The sequence below is a fragment of the Centruroides vittatus genome, unplaced genomic scaffold, assembly GCF_030686945.1.
Source record: "Centruroides vittatus isolate TY-2023 unplaced genomic scaffold, ASM3068694v2 scaffold_386, whole genome shotgun sequence".
NCBI lineage: Eukaryota > Metazoa > Arthropoda > Arachnida > Scorpiones > Buthidae > Centruroides > Centruroides vittatus.
This window is the reverse complement of record NW_027122706.1, coordinates 2,970,268-2,987,330: the sequence shown is the minus strand read 5'-3', so window position 1 is coordinate 2,987,330 and position 17,063 is coordinate 2,970,268. Positions and strand designations below refer to the sequence as shown.

At 32.8% G+C, this 17,063-nt stretch overlaps 2 protein-coding genes across 2 annotated transcripts in view; one reads left to right on the top strand and one right to left on the bottom strand.

The window, feature by feature from the left end:
• Window positions 1-1,373, top strand: part of LOC136988726 (uncharacterized) — a 48,874-nt gene extending 47,501 nt beyond the window's left edge. The window contains exon 10 of the mRNA XM_067286682.1: window positions 936-1,373. Coding sequence (XP_067142783.1) covers window positions 936-1,195 — 260 coding nt within the window. The 3' untranslated portion in view covers window positions 1,196-1,373. The remainder of the gene's footprint in view (window positions 1-935) is intronic.
• A 373-nt stretch (window positions 1,374-1,746) lies between these two features.
• RfC38 (replication factor C subunit RfC38) overlaps window positions 1,747-17,063 on the bottom strand; it is a 28,119-nt gene continuing 12,802 nt past the window's right edge. Inside the window, exons 5-8 of the mRNA XM_067286694.1 lie at window positions 12,123-12,259; window positions 8,070-8,168; window positions 2,095-2,164; window positions 1,747-2,007 (exon numbers count right to left, since the gene is read on the bottom strand). Coding sequence (XP_067142795.1) covers window positions 1,819-2,007; window positions 2,095-2,164; window positions 8,070-8,168; window positions 12,123-12,259 — 495 coding nt within the window. The 3' untranslated portion in view covers window positions 1,747-1,818. The remainder of the gene's footprint in view (window positions 2,008-2,094; window positions 2,165-8,069; window positions 8,169-12,122; window positions 12,260-17,063) is intronic.

Below are 17,063 nucleotides of genomic sequence, written 5' to 3'. Positions count from 1 at the left end.
AAGTTTATTTTGAAAGTAGGGATGGGTTTTATAGAAAAAATTATAAATGCTAATAATGAGTAAAATTGTCATTAAGTCTGACCAAATTTGTTTGAGCTTTGACAAACAACCTGACTCCTCTATCTCCCCATCCCATCTCTTTTAACTACCAAAATTTAACAGCATCAATCCCCTAATACACAAACCTCCCTGCAAAATTTCAGAAATTTTTGACAAAAGTATGGGAGCCATTAAACTTCAAAGAGGGTGAACAAAATTATGCTCCCCCACACCCACAGAAGAAAAAAACCCAAATTTTTTTCATTTCTTGATGTTTCAGGGTTTCAAGTCCAAAAATGTAAAAACCTTGGAGAGGTCATTTTTTGACCAATTGCCATACTTTCCCTCTGTTACATATAACAGGTCCTGGAAAGTAAAATGTCATTAAATGATTTATGACAAATATGCTTCTTTCCGATTGTCTTCAAGTACACTATTTCATTCAGATGTTTTTTGTTTGTATTTTTTCCTACCATTATGGATAATGAAATTATTTTTGACATACAACAATACAGTTTAAAACAGCCACCTACAACAGTTCAACGTAGCTGACACTTAATGTGTGCAGTGTTGTTTCTTATAACTGACGTTATTACATAACTGAAACAACAGGTCACAAGAGCACTGCGCCTGCATGTACCAGTTACAAAATTGCCAGAACTTAACGTTCACACTCATATATATATATATATATATTTAATATTTTAATTGACTGCCAAGCTTCAATTGGAGTATGGCTGGTTTGACTATCAATAAGATTGAAAAGATGTCATCTAATCAAAGATTTTCCTGTTAAAATATAGCACTTTTGTACTTTAAAAATTACTTCCTTTAATTAATCAATCACAAACATTTATCATTTAAATACACTTTTTTAAACATAATTTCTTTTTCAGATATTAAAAGAGAGAATTATAAATGCCATAACATCCACGTATCATCATCTTCACCAGAATTAAGCCGAATAGGTTCTCCCGTAGAATCAAATTTCCTCGTGGATATAGCAGATTACTTCAAAGACAATTCTCAAGCATTCTGGAGAAAAGTTCCCAAGAAATCAAATTTCTGGATAGACTCCGAAGTAAATTGCGGTTTTGTGGCAGAAAAAGAACTACCTCATTGGATGTCTACTCCTACTCTATTAAGCGTAATTTGAACCTTTACCATGTTTTAATGGTAAAATATATTGTAAATATTGTAATATATGCTTTTTAGGATCATTTATCTACTGTAATGGAACTCAACAAGCATTTAAGATCAATCTTATTCATTATTAGCTGTAAGTTGGATGATAAGTGGAAAAAAAATAGAATAAATATATATACACTGGAGAATATTCTTATTTTATTGAATAATTAAAAAATTAATAATTCAATGCTTTACTGAATATCTTTAACAAATAATTCTCAATCTGTTCTGGCTGAGGGTTATTTTTATCTTTTAAAAAATAAAACTGGTTCAATTTTGTTTTAGCAAGTTTTAACTTTAATTAGAAACAAACCTGGATTAATGTTCAAAGATTTCTAGGTCCTTTATGGTTACTGATAAAGCATGGATACCAATAATTTAAATTCTTCATACTAAAGAGAAAAAAAAACTATGCTAGCAACAATTTCTATTATTATAAATCTTGTTGTTATAAGGAAAATTATATTTTATAATTAGTAGAGAGTAAATATTTCTATAATCAAACATAAACATGAAAAATCAAATTCTTAAATTGTGTTTATATATATAAAAATCTTCATTAAAAAGTTACAATTTAACTTATTTTTTTTTTCAAAAATAATCAGCCATGCTGTCTTCTAGAAATTTTTTATAAATAGCCATAAATTTTGCGACGAAAGCTTCGAGATGATAAATGGCTTTACTGCCGAGTTCCATTCTGTGTTCATAATAAGCAGCTAATTTTATCACTTCTGCTTTCAGTTGACCATCACAATTTGAAATCAAAGCTTTCAACAAATTCTGAAGAAGAAAAAAATTATTCAAAGTTTCATTTAGAATTTTTATTTTTAATAGTAATAAATCTATAATTATATATACAGGACTTACTTTAAAAATGATGTCGGGAGGAATTAAATGAGCAAGAACTTCATATAACCTTCCTCTAACTTCAAATAATCTAAAAAAATTTATAACACATTTTTACATCAAACTTATTTGTGTCCTTTCTACCATTTACATCAATTACTAGTATAATACTTTTATTATACATTGTACTATATAAAACATTTAGTACAAAATTTTATATCACAAACTCATTCATCTTGATTTGATGAAATCGGATTCCAATTCAGATAAATTTATTTATTTCCAAAATTCTGGATTTTCATTTGTGTTAGTTTTACTTAATAATGCACATATATCAAACAAAATATTATACACAATCACAGACATGATATTGTGATAATTCATACACAGTTTGTCTTAAATGCAACGAGATTACAATCATATAGGCCTAAAATTTTATTCCAGATTTTGTGTGGGGTATTTGTTTATCTTCAAAATAAGACCTACAATTATGACAGCATTTCCACTCATCAAAGCAAAAATGAAATTCTTGTGTAAGCTGATTTAAGAATTATTTCAACTAATTAGAGTTCCTACAATTTTAACTTGAAAAAGTCTGGCAGTACTACTATTCAGAATATTGGAAGATAAAAGAAATTCCTTTTTCAATTAAAAATGGGCGACCGTGCTTTGTATGCTGCATTTTCATTATCACGATGACAAAATTCCAATGCATAAAAGTCTTATAATGTGTCAAAAACTTTCAGTACTAATAATTTGTTTGTCCCCGTGACACACACACCTTGTGTTTCTCTGGTCATCTAGAAATTGCTTGCTATGACCATAACTTTTGACACACACACACTCTCTCTCCCTCTTTTATTTTACTAGTTATTTTGTGTACTATTTCTTTTTATTTTGTCATACACAGTCTTGTCAAAAATGCACACAATATGTCTTGTTTATAAAATCGTACTGCTGGCTTGTGTAGCTTAGAGGTATGAAGGAGTACGCCAAGAGTTGCAATTTGGCACAGAGTATTGGGTGCCCAAATCATTTGTGCATAAAAATTTTATCCAGACTTGTAAGTAGTCAGGGGACCGAGAACAGAGTCAAAATAAAATACAAAATGGCAACCCTTTTCTACAAACAGTCAAAACAGGCACCTCACCCCACCGAAGTCAGGTGGGGAGAGTACCACCCACAGTCATTCTAGGAAGTGAACTCTGACCTTAGGACTGAACACATAGTTATTTTCTTTGTTAAATAAAATTTGTAATCTAATTTTGTAAATTTGGGAGTGCTTCAAATATGACGTTAAAACAGAGTTTTATGTCGTTACAAGTGGGTTTTTTAACATTATCTAGTATAGTAAAATTGTGGGACCGATAAAAATTTGACGTGTAGGGCAGAGAGCGCCACTGCATGACCTTCGTCCTCTGACCTCACTTTGCTCCTGAACTCCAATGGAGAGAGAGAGCTTTTCACTTCACGTTAGTTAACCTTTCAAGTCGACAGCCGTACTGATCTTGGATTTGTATTATATCTCGACACTATTGTAAATATCGCGTAGCTGATCCAACTAAAGTAAATAATTAACTGAGAAACTGATCCAGGCAATATTTACTGCAGAACATGTGGTCAAGGTCAACGTGGACATCACGAACAAGGTAGGACGCAATCCAGACCAATTCCGTGTAGCAGTGAAACATGCCGTGTACAGATTTTAGCCACGTCGCTGAAGACGTTATATTAGGGTTGTCATTACATCTGATGACATTATAATCGGGTTAAACTGTATATTGTTTGTGCAAAATAAAAAAATAATTTCGGAATGATACACTACGAGGGCTGTTCAGAAAGTTTGCGGCCTCAAATAGAACAACAAACAAAATAATGTTAAAACTTTTTTATTTTTCAATATAGTCTCCTTTATTAGCAATGCACTTATTCCAGCGATGTTCTAGCTTTTTTATGCCATCACAATAAGTCGATTTGTCAAGGTGTGCAAAATACTCATTCTCTTCAGAGATGACTTTGTCATTTGAGTGGAATCTCTTTCCAGCCAAGAAATTTTTTTGGTTTGGAAAAAGGTGAAAGTCATTGGGGGCCAAATCAGGCGAGTACGGTGGATGTGGAACTAATTGGAAGCGAAGTTTGCTTATCTTTTGTTTGGTGATTCTGGCGGAATGTGCAGGTGCATTATCGTGGTGGAACAGAACCTTTTTCTTCTTCAAGTGTGGCCTCTTTTCTTTGATTTCTTTCTTCAGTTTTTCCAAAAGTTCACAGTAATAGACAGCATTGACGGTCTTTCCTCTTTCTAGGTAGTCAATAAAGATGATGGCCTCGGTTTTTTGGGATGCTAAAGGCATCACGTTCCCTGCTGATGGAACTGTCTTTGCCTTCTTTGGTGGTGGCGAACTGTGGTGTTTCCATTGCTTCAACTGTTCTTTTGTTTCAGGAGTGTAGTAGTGGATCCACGTTTCGTCAGTAGTCACAAACCGACGCAAGAAATCCTGTGGGTTTTTCTGGTAGAAGTCCAAACACTCCTTTAACATCAAAGTACGAACACGCTTTTGCTCGGTGGTCAGCAGACGTGGTACCCACCTTGCTGAGACCTTCGTCATACCCAAATTTTTGGTTAAGATGTGGTGCACTCGGTCGACAGAGATGCCCGTTGTCTCAACTACCTCATGTGTTTTCAAACAGCGATCTGCTAACACCAAATCGTGAACTTTGTCAATATTTTCTTCAGTGACAGTAGTTGACGGCCATCTGCTGCAGGGTCATCTTCCACACTCTCTCTGCCAGATTTAAAAAGGGCTGTCCATTTTTTCACAGTGGTGTACGAAGGAGCAGACTCTCCCAAAACTTCATCCATGTCAGCTTTGATTTGAGATGGGGTCAACCCTCTTTTCATCAGGTATTTTATGACCACATGAGTCTCCGTCTTCTCCATTTTTGACAAAGCACTTGCACACTGACTATCTGCTAAGCTGTCATGGCAAAACTTTACGACAAATCAAGCAGAAATTGGTATCATATCTTTAGCAAAGATGGCTGAATTATTCTGGCCAAAAATTAAATTGATCGCAGCGCTGCATATAGACAAGGCCACGAACTTTCTGAACAGCCCTCGTAGCCACGATTATTTTTTTCAAAAACAGGAAATTTTTGTTAGGCTTCGACAAAAATTCAACCCAGGCCAACACATAATGGAAAGAAATTTCGACACAGATAGATTGATTCCACCAAAAATTCATCGTGGACGACTTCGTGGACATGGCTGGGCAAAGTTTGAATGATCACACTCAAAACCAGCAATTCTCATTCTCCAAAGAAGATTGGAGAATGAGAACGAGACCTACTTAAGTGTCAAAGTGATTCCGCTTAGTAGTGAGTCTCCAAGACTTAGTGTTGTCCCAAATACGGCTTTGCCATTTTACTTGTTTCTCTTGGTCCAAACACAACTTGACAGCATGTCTTTGTTCAAAATCTCTTCTTTCCATATTGTAATACATTTGCACTTTGTTTTGTTACCTAAGTGTGACACTACTTGTACTGCACAGAATGCTTTTAAATTTATAACCCAGACCTTTTTTTAATTTCAGTCCATGTTGGTACAGTACCCTTGTTTGGTCCACTGTTGCCACCTTGCAAACTACAGAATTAATCTTGCCACTTTTAGGACAAACTGTGTAAGTGTGGATTTGACATCAAATATAAACCAGCAAACATTTCAATGTTAATTTAAAAAATTAAACATTGTTGCAATTTCTATTTAAATTTGAATAAATTATTAACATTTTTGGGTAATTACAGTACACTAAAAACACATTTATCTGAAAATACTTAAACAAAAGAATTAGAAATTTTGTAATAATATTGAAGTTCATTACATTTAGTTACATTTTCAAGTGTGAGATCCCAGAGTTAATTGTTCAATTAATGCTAATGTGGGAAAAAAGTTTAAACGATTTACAGAATTTGTCTCCCATGGGGGTTCATAAACAAAAGACGAGTGAACAGTAAGTCAAATCGTCACCAATATCTAATTGTTGACATGTGAGAAAGTCAAAATTTAAACAAAGTTTACAGTGCAAATCTGACAAGTCAAATTCCCACCATCCTAGCCGGCTCACCGATGACACATTCGAAGAGCCATCATGACAAAACATAAGGTCACGAGACTGAATTCCCACACCTGATGAGGATAAACAGCCACTCACCTGATCCATGAGGTGATCGTTCACCAAGAAGTAGCCTTTACATTGTGACTTAACATCCGGATCACTGCCCCATTCCCTTGGATAGTTGCCATCCCAACCACTGAACCAACAGTAAAGAAGTAGGATGATTAACCAATATGTAAACTCTCTCTTGGTTTTAGTCTGTAACTCCATCAAAATGCAAAGACTCTATATCCCCAGAATCTATTCAAACTTTTAATAATTTATTTTTATATTAAATTTGTTGAATTTTAACTATGGTTGATTTCTCTCGTGTATTGCCTTATCGATGACTTGCTAACTCTCCCACTCACACTATCTAGAAGAAGAATGCCATCCACTGACACCATGAGTGGTCTTCAACGGACCGATGTCAGAAGAAGGGTTGTCTCGTGCCTCAATCCCCAGCTTCTTACACAAGCATTGTCAAAAAAATTTTTTTGCTAAATTGCCAAATTTAACTATATGTAAGAACACTTCTGTTTTGTATCATTTAAATACTTCTTACATTAAAAACATTGTTTATTTTACAATAAGTTTGTTGTAAATAATAATATAACTGATTAAAATATAGCATTTTAATGGTTTGAAAAATTTTGTATTAACAATAAGTTATTTGTATTTTGATATTGTTTTGTGTGTTTATATATAAAATAAATATTTAAAACTTTAAATATTCATTTAACACTATATGCTCTTTAAATGAAGAAAGATGGGAACCACTAATTATGTATGCAAATCCTTTCTGGTTATCAATAAATTTTGTGAATTCATGTGTTTGGGGAGCTAGCCACATGGGTGACAGGAGCATTAGTGTGGGAAATGCTCCTATGTCCCTCTCTCTCTCTGCTGGCAACCATTGCCATTCTACTCAAGTTTAAAAGTAAATGGCATTAAAAATATTATCATAAGTAGGTGCGCATATTTTCTGTTTAATCCAGTGGTCATCAGACTCAAATACCAAGGCTACATGAACAGCCACAAGGCAAAGATGAATAAAATTCAATGCTTGTTCTTGTTTAGCCTTTGACATATTGGTATGGCAGCTCCTCGCACAGTAATGTGTTATAAGTGATTGTGAGCTATTGTGTTCTTACAGTAGCCTAATAAAATATCATATTATCATTAAGTATTAATTTTTATTACAAAATGGCAAAAAGCTAAATTTTTAGTGTAGAGATGAGTTTTATATAAAAAAAACTGTAAATGCTAATAGTAAGTAAAAGATTCATTTGGACCCTACTCAAGATATGACACACAACCCCCTCTCAAGCTACCCATCCCTTCAACCTTAACTGACATAATTTAATAGCATCAATCCCCTAATACACAAACCTCCTTGCAAAATTTCAGAAATTTTCAACAAAGGGCACAGGAATTATTAAGCTTCAAAGTGGGTGAACAAAACTGTGCCCCCACACACACTAACACCCCATATATATAGGAAAAACCCCCAAATTTTTTTAAATATTTCTTGACAAGTTCAAAAATATAAAAATATTGAGGGTCATTTTTTGACCCATCACCATACTCTCCCCTCTGTTATACATAACAGAGCTAGGAAAGTAATTAAAATAATAATTAAGGTACCTTGCAACTAGTCAACACATTTTGCTGCCAGTTGATGTGATTTTGCATCATCTGTCCTTCATACAATGCAGAATTATGAATTATGCTTCATACTAGCCGCAAACATGTTAATATCATCCTAATTTTATATTTTATGCTTCAAGATTAAAACTTAAAACTAAATCATCATTTACTTCAGAGTATAATAAAACTGCATACCTTTTTGGACTTTGTTCTTGCACTATCATATTTGCTGTTTCTTGTAAATAAATTTCCCAATCAGGAAGAATGACGTTTTGATCTGGAGAAAAGGGATATCTATAAAATAAATTTAATAAATACTCAACAATAAAAAATTTTTAAATATAAAAAGTAAAATATGTAATATTTTATTTCATACCATTTTAAAATGAAATATACAAACACACATTTATATTGTGATAGATATTTTTAATACGTAATCTTTTTGTGAAAAGATAAACTTTATAGTTCAAATAAATTAAAATTCTAAAATAAACATTAAAATTCTCTCAATAATTTTTTCTTTAACCCTTCGGTGAACACACTTCTCAGGAGCTCACAAGAGAGCGCATTGTGCGCACTTTATTTAAGTCAATAATTAATTATTGTTTTGAAAATATGAATCAGATGTATCAGAGAAATTAATTTTACAATATTTTATTGAACAAACTGGTTATAAAATATCTAGATAATAAAAAGAATCACTCCACCTCCATGTGATGTTCACCTTCACACATGGCACATCTAATAACTATATTACTATGCTTTTTGAAAACATTTCTACTGCATTCTTGACAAATAAAACAAATTCTAGGTTTTGCTATTTCTTTGGACAGCTCTTTGTTTCTGTTATATTTTTCCAAAAATGTGCAAATGTCTTTAAGGAGTGTCAGCATCATAGACCTACCTTTCAAATGTTCTTCCATTAAACTTTTTTTATAAGTTTTTTATAAAATGTCATCTTTTGTCTTTGTTATCAGGATTATTAAATTTAAATATAATATTAGAATTTATTCCAGCAATGTCTAGATGACGATAAGAGAGCTAGTGGCCATCTTGTAATTTGAGAAGTGGTGTAGGATGAACACATTTGATCTACAGTGTCTACACCATCTTTAGTAGCATTGTACTGTACCTTTAGTCAAAATTTATCACAGGCTTGTTAGTTTCTTGATCAACTTCAGCATGGTCAAAAGAAAGATTACAGCTTTGTTTTTCTTTGGAACTATTGAAGAAAATACAATAATCATACTGAAAACCAAATAGATATGAATTTATTTGTCTGGATTTGTTTGGAAGAAATTCTGGAGGTATGTTTTTTTTTGTTTTTCTTCATTGTTCCTAAAAAGGTAATCCTTTATTCAATAAATCTACAGCCAAAGGATAGCTACCATAGTAATTGTCTGTAGTAACATTTCTTTTTATTTTTTCTATCAGCACGACTAATCTCTTTACTATATCATCAGCCTTGTTTGATCTCATAGGGGCCCTTGCACCTGTTTCCCACAATAAATCTCAAAATTAAGAGTATAAAAAGTTTTAGCATCATATGGAGCATATACTTTTATGCTGTATTTTGCAGGCATATTAGGAATGTATTGTACAAATCTGCAGTGTCCTTTAAAAAGATTAAGCATCTCATTAATTGTCACAAACTCACTCACATTGAAACTGCATATACAATTGTTGACAAACTCTTGATGAAATTCTCAAATTGGTCTGTTATTTTTTGTTCATCCCTGGTTTCTAAGTTGTCAAATCTAAGTGCTTGAAGCAAAAACCAAGAATGTTTATAACTGAAAAAGATCATTCTTGTACCATCAGAAGACCAGAGCTCACAGCAATTAGTGTGACTCCCTTTTTTTACACCAATCAAATACAATGTTCCAAAAAAGGCTTTTATTTCTGTTTTGGTGATATTTCTGCAGTCTCTATCTTTTATATACTTGACTTCAGCCCTCTTTTTCTGAATATATCTCTTAGTATTTGTTACAATTCCTACAATCATTTGATCGGTAATAAACAAGTGGAATGTAACTATTTCCTTATTTGTACTTTAGGCAGTAGGTCTTGGTCCTAGCAATATTTTCATAATTTTTTTTTCTTTTGTCTTACCTGAATATAGATTTACTGATCCACAAAGTTTCCTTGTTTTTCCCTATATAAAATTGATAATCATCTTTATCTGTCTGCCCAGGTTCACTATTTTCTTCTACGACAACATTATCTCATTCCGCGATTATTCGGAATCATTATCATGAGAATTTTCTTCTATAATTTCCTCTTCTGTCTCACTTTCACTGTGATAATGAATTTCTTCTTGCTCTTCACTTTCTTCAATTAATTCTCTCAATATCTGTTCTAAAGCTCCTTTCAACTCTTCCTGGATCAAAAGTTTATGAGACCTAAAGACATTGAAAAATACAGATCTCGCAAAAACTAATTGGAACACTTATAGACTAATATAAATTTAACTAGATACATGACTTCGAAAAACTCGAGATGATGTTTGTTGATGTAGTTAGCCTGGGTGAGCAATTTGAGCACTGATATGTTACAAATGAAAGATTATAAGTAATTTATTGTTGAGAAAAGAAAAAAATAGGATGAAAAGTACAGATAAAAAAGAGAAGTGTAATAAAGAAATTAAATGAAAGTAAATAAAAAACAAAAATAAATAAAAGAATATTAAAATAAAATCAGTTGTCATTTAAGTGGGAAAAGTCTTGGATAAATTGGAGTTGCTTGTTAAAAGCAGCCGCATTTGAGATTTTGTCCAGTCTCCACTGAGGGAACTACATCTGAAACATAACATTGGTGAATTGCTTAACATGACTAAAAAACATGTATTTGATATAGTTACATTAAAGTTGAAAATTTCCAATGAGACAAGAGGAAGGAGTTGAGCTGGTTTAATCTGGAGCAGGGTCAGTAGCCTGCATTCAGGTCCACCTCGGATGTGATCCTGGTGTGATACCACTATATCCCACTATGCTGACCTCATGCATAAAAACTAAATTGCCCGAGCAAAAGACAAAATTGTCTAGTCTCTGCCAACTGTTAGGCCTACACATTAGTGCTGTGCCCAACACGTGGGGCACACCAAGTTTTCCTAATATAACTTAATATATTATAGGGGGTGCAACTTATAAATATTTTCATCTTAGGGATATGCCATCAAAAAAGTTTGGAGATCACTGAATTAGTATATGTAGAGTTGACATACTTTCAGAAGATCCTTAAAATATATCAAAAATTGCTAAATTCCTTTTCTGCTACTGTCCCATTTAAGCAAAAAATTGTCCCAATTAAGTTTTTAAATTATGTATTCCCATTATTAGAGCTAGGTAACACAGTATCATCTAGTGGAAATGAGGGACGTTCCTTTTTTCTTAGAATTCGTATAACTTTTCTGTAGTTTAACCGAAATTCACCAAACTCTGGAAAAATATCAAGCAACTGTGTGTCTTTATATTCCAAAAAACAGCATCCGAAAATGTCTAAATGTTTTTTTGTTATTAAGAATCAAAGTGGAGAAAGTCAATACTTTCATTTTTTGAATATATCTGTTCTCAGAGTGGAATATATTTTACAAAAATATTTCTGACAAAGGACAAGGTTATACTGAGCATTCTGACACCAAAATCATAAAAATCTAATGTGGGAATTATTTTTAAAAACTCTGACAAGAAAGTGAAAATGATACCCCAGTAGCCTGTGCTTCACCCAGGCAAAAATTTATAGAAACCTATGACATTGTTCATTTGATATATATATTCAATAAACTTGCAAAAATTGACCTACTTTATTAAATAAATTAGATAAAAGGATATAAAAGTATACTGATATTTTACTTACATGGCAGAGTGCATAGCGGCAGTTACAACACAAATATGGTACGACTTGATTCAAAGTCCAGTAGCAACTAAACTGTTAGTATAACTGACCCAATTTCACATGCAAGGTGTAACATATAATATGAAGAAAGAATACTATGACGTACTTCTACAATAATTAAGTACAATGTCAAACAAAAGAATTTATCTGTATATTGCGGCAATTTGCCGCAGGTGTGTTCACCAAAGGTTTAAGAAGCTAAAACAGGTAAGTGTACAGTTTTTTTTCTCAATGATTCATTATAATTCAATATAAAAAATCTTCAATTTTCTATTAGATTTTCAGATAATTTAATACAAAGACATGCAAAAATTAAAATTTTTATAATTATATAAAAATCCTGTGTTTACTTACTGCTGTACTCTACAGGCTTCACACATCAGGAGAGCTCTTCGTAAATTTCTATTACTTTTTTCTGCAATTTTCTGTGCTAGTTCAGTAGGTAAAGTGAGACCTTCTTTTCTACAAGTATTCTTCAAAATGTTTGCAATCTGTAATTAAAAAATATATTTAAATTGGTCAGGTTTGCAGTTTTTGACAATTACAATCAGGTCCAAGTGATTAGCCTATGTAAAACTCTACATTACATAATACATGACAAATTATTGTTAAAGGTCAATGTCATATGAGTATGAGATTGAGATGGCAATGCTCTCTCTTATTATCAACAACAAATTTATTTTAAAATAAAAATTATTTTTATAGGGTTAACATTAAATAATTCTTGGAGTTTGAACATACCTTTGACCCAACAATTTTCACATGTGGAGAGAGAGAGAGAGAGAGAGAGAGAGAGAGAGAGAATGACTAGTGGTCTCATCTGTTTATATTAGTCAATTGATAAATAAACACCCATTCATCATAAATATTACAGTTAGGACAAACTTTTATTTGGATTTCAACTTGCATCAGGACTACAAAAAGTTCTTTTTCAGTCTGATTTTATTTTTTTGACTCAGATGGTGTGAGGTTTCTAATCAATCCTTTTATACAAATTGAATTTTGTGAAATTCAATCAATCTTTATTTAGGTGATAAGTTCCTAATTTATAGATGCTCTCTCAAGATAATATCTTGCAGGGCTCCCACCAACAAAGAATGAAAAAGTACGACAATTTCAAGAAAAGCAATATTTTGGTATCATATTTTCTTTAAAATGTTAAAAGTGCCACTTTTTTTTCAATTTCCTTCTTAATTTTTAATGTAATTTTATTTCTTCCCATTATATCCCATTCTACGATCATAGAGTAGAATACAATATGACTGAGGAGGAGTACTTAGATACTTAAAATGCATTTTAAGGCACAATAAAATTTCATTGCATCAAATTGTGTTGATTCATAATCTTCAGTTAAAAAGGAAACAAAGTTTATTTTTTCATATTCATTACTGATGTAATGGCTTCTAAGATACAGCACAAATGTGTCTTATAAGCCATCAAATACAGTAATTATAAAGTAATTTATAAAATTTAGTGCAGATTTTATAAAACACATACCATTTATAAAATCAGATGTTTACTTACAGTATGTGAAGCTCCACAATTCCTCCTGTGAAGCCAATCACCACCATTACCCACTGTATAATGAATAAACTTTTGTAAAGAAAATAAAAACAATTACAGTAAAACCTCTCTTAGTGAACACCTCAGTTATGAGTTCACTAAGTGTTCACCTTGCTTAAGTGAACAATCAAAAATTCCTCCTGAAAATGCCGTAAGTTATCTGAATCAATCAACAACAAAAACCCTTAAGATTCTGTCTTTTTTATTTAAACTTCTAACATTTTCAGTTTACTTTATTGACTGAACCTCATATAAGTGAACATCTCTTAAGTGAACAATTCCGTAAATGAATATTTCAATTTTCCTCAGGTAGTCTTGTACCGCTTTAAGTAACCAGTCGTAATTTCCCTAATTGTTCCCTATACAATAATAAGTAACTGGTTAATTTCCTGTTGTCAAATTTTACTCCTCTAAGTAAAGTTAAGTGAACAAAAACTAGCAAAAATGCAGAATTTTCTAGAAGTCCTGGAACTGAGTGATAAAAAGTAGTTGGCTTTTATTACAGGAACAGTCAGTTTTTTTATCTGTACTAAGAAGTGTTATGTATTATATATAAAACAAATCAAGAAGCCTTAACTTGTCAACAGAATGATTATTTCTTAATGATTTACAAAAAAAATCATCATCATCATCTTGATAGCTCTGAGTCTGTGAAGTTCTACACTGAAGACACAATCTTTCTCCAGCTCTGTCTGCCTACCACAATAATTATCCAGTTGAATATTCTTAATTGTTTTAGATGTTCTGTTTTGTCTATCTATCTATCTTTTTTGTGGCTGACCTTGAGATCAGACTCCTTCCATTATTTGGGTGTAGACAAATTTTGGCAGCCAGTCTGGGTTTCAACCTAACTCAGCAATTTAGTTTGAATGGTTTTAAAATTCTTATTATATATGTGACACTGTACAGTTGATGTGTTTTTGTGAGATGTGGACAACAACAAACTAAATGAAAAACAACTATAGCATTTTGACAACACAAATCTACAAAGAATTTTTGATCTAGTAAAGAATAATGAATGGCAAAAGAGAAAAAATTTCGCACTCAAAAAGTAGGGCATGCTAACAGAAGTAGGACAAAGTAGGAGCCCTGATTTGATGATAAGAGGTGTCATTCGTAAGTGCGTTAGGCTGAAGTGAAAGTCACAGAATTTACAGAACAAAACAATAAATTATAATGAAATAAGTTAGTATTATATCATTGTAAAAAGGACTGACAGAATTACAATTTAATAAAAAGTAAAAATACATTACAAATGGATACTAGTCCAATCTTCACTGCTTGCCATGTCCAATCACCAGGAACAACTATTTCTATTGCAGAGAAAACCTTTCTTTAGAGGCTATGCCTCTGCACAAATACATAAAACAGTTTAAAACGTCCACAGGTGACAGTCCCAAGCAGTGAAGATTGGACTAGTATCCATCTGTAATGTATTTTTACTTTTTATTAAATTGTAATTCTGCCAGCTTTTTTTACAAAGAGATATTATGTTTTTAATTGTGTTGTGCAGAGGCATAGCCTCTAAAGCACTGGTTCTCAAACTTATTTCGACCACCGCCCACTTTGAGATTAAAAAAATTCCTAGCGCCCCCATATTTTTTAACTTGCCTTTTTACATTACCATCTATTGCGTATCTTAAAAACAGTTGCAAATATAATGTTTAAACATGCATTATTATATGGATAGGATAGATAGGGTGTGATCTATATCCTATTTCTGAGATCAAAGAATGTTTCAATGAGAGGAAATAAAACTCATACTTAATCATATTTAGAAGTATTTTTATTAACATTAAAAGAAGGCTTTGAATTTAAAACTTATCTAATGTGAAGGATGAATCTGATGTATTTCGACCAGTTTGTTAATATCAGGGTCGAATTCACTTAAAATCAGCCGTAAGTCGCCGCGTTCAGTAACTTGCAGCCGATTTCTGTTTTTAGTTAGCAACGTTGCTACAGCACTAAATCCACGTTCACACAAATACGACGATGGGAATGCTATCAGAAATCGTTGAACAACTGACCATAACTCAGGGTACAGTTGAGAGATTTGCTTCTGCAGCCAAAATTCTTGGTAGCCATTCTTGAACTTTCATTTTTAGCATATTTATGTAATAATGTTACTATAATAAGTTCATTCATGCTATAATATAAGTCAACGTGTTAGAAATATTCAGGCTGTGATCTTCAATAAAAATTAAAAAATATATAGATTGTCAGCATTTTATATATATTATAGTCAGATTTTTATAGATAGAATTTGTCTGCCATCGCCCCTCTAGATTTCCTTAATGCCCCCTAATTTCCTTTGAGCCTTCTACTGCCCCCCTGAAAGCCTCCAGTACCCACAAGGGGGCGTTATCGCCCACTTTGAGAAACGCTGCTCTAAAGAAAGGTTGTTTGTCTCTGCAATGGAAATAGTTGTTCCTGATGATTGGACATGGCAAGCAGTGAAGATTGGACTAGTATCCATCTGTAATGTATTTTTACTTTTTACTAAATAGTATTATATCAATTAAAAGTTTTGAATCCTCAAAAATTGTACCTGCCAAAACCACGAAAATTGATAATAAGCAAAATATCAACTATGAACCCAGGCATACTTGATGGATTAATATCCACATGTTGGCACTTCAATTAAATCATATATTTATTCTAATACACTTTATTTTTAGTTTTCATTCATATAAGGTCCGTTCAAAAAATACGTGGACTGACGTCATAAAACAAAATGTACTTTATGTAGAAGTTACATGTCTGGGTGCCTTTCAAAGTACTCTCCTTCCCAACGCACACACTTATCCTAACGGTGTTTCCACTTATTGAAACAGTCCTGGTACGTTTCTTTTGTAATGTCCTTCAGCGCCTTCATCGCATTTGCCTTAATCTTGGTAATCATCTCAAATCTTCTTCCTTTCAAGGGTCTTTTGAGTTTGGGATACAAGAAAAAGTCACAAGGAGCAAGATCAGGTGAGTAGGGGGTGGGGAAGAACAGTGATCAAGCGTTTGGCCAAAAACTCAAGAGTTCTGAGGGCTGAATGGGCTGGAGCATTGTTGTGATGGAGAAACCAGTCGCCACTTCTCCACATTTCTGGCCTTTTGTGACAAATGGCATCCCGCACACATTTCAGAACTTCAATGTAGTAAGTCTGGTTCACTGTGGAGCCTTGGGGAGGTACTCATGGTGAACAACACCCTTAGCATGAAAGAAAACTGTCAGCATCACATTGACACTGGATCGAAGTTGGCGAGCTTTTTTGGGTCTGGAGGACGTTTCACCCACCCACTGGGACGATTGGACCTTCAATTCAATGTCATATTCGTAAACCCATGATTCATCACCTGTTATGATCCTTGACAAGAAGTTTTCATCTTTTTCTGAGTTTAACACAAAATCTCACAGCAAGTCGTTGCTCCTTCAGGTCATTCATTCTGAAATCCGACAAACAAAAAAGATGCACTTCACTAAAAACCGTGTAGCTAATCAACAAATAAAGATATCTGTAATCGGGAAACGGCTTTATCACCAGAAGATCTGTACAAACCTAGAAACACCAAGCAGATTCCCCTGGAACCAACTGGAGTCGCACAATTCAAACAGTCCGCGTATTTTTTTTAACAGACCTCGTACTTATTATATCTAATACAATATTAAAATTAATTAAAATATTAATTATTACATTAAAAATATTTTTGATGAAATCATAGCACCATATGTACCATTTCTGA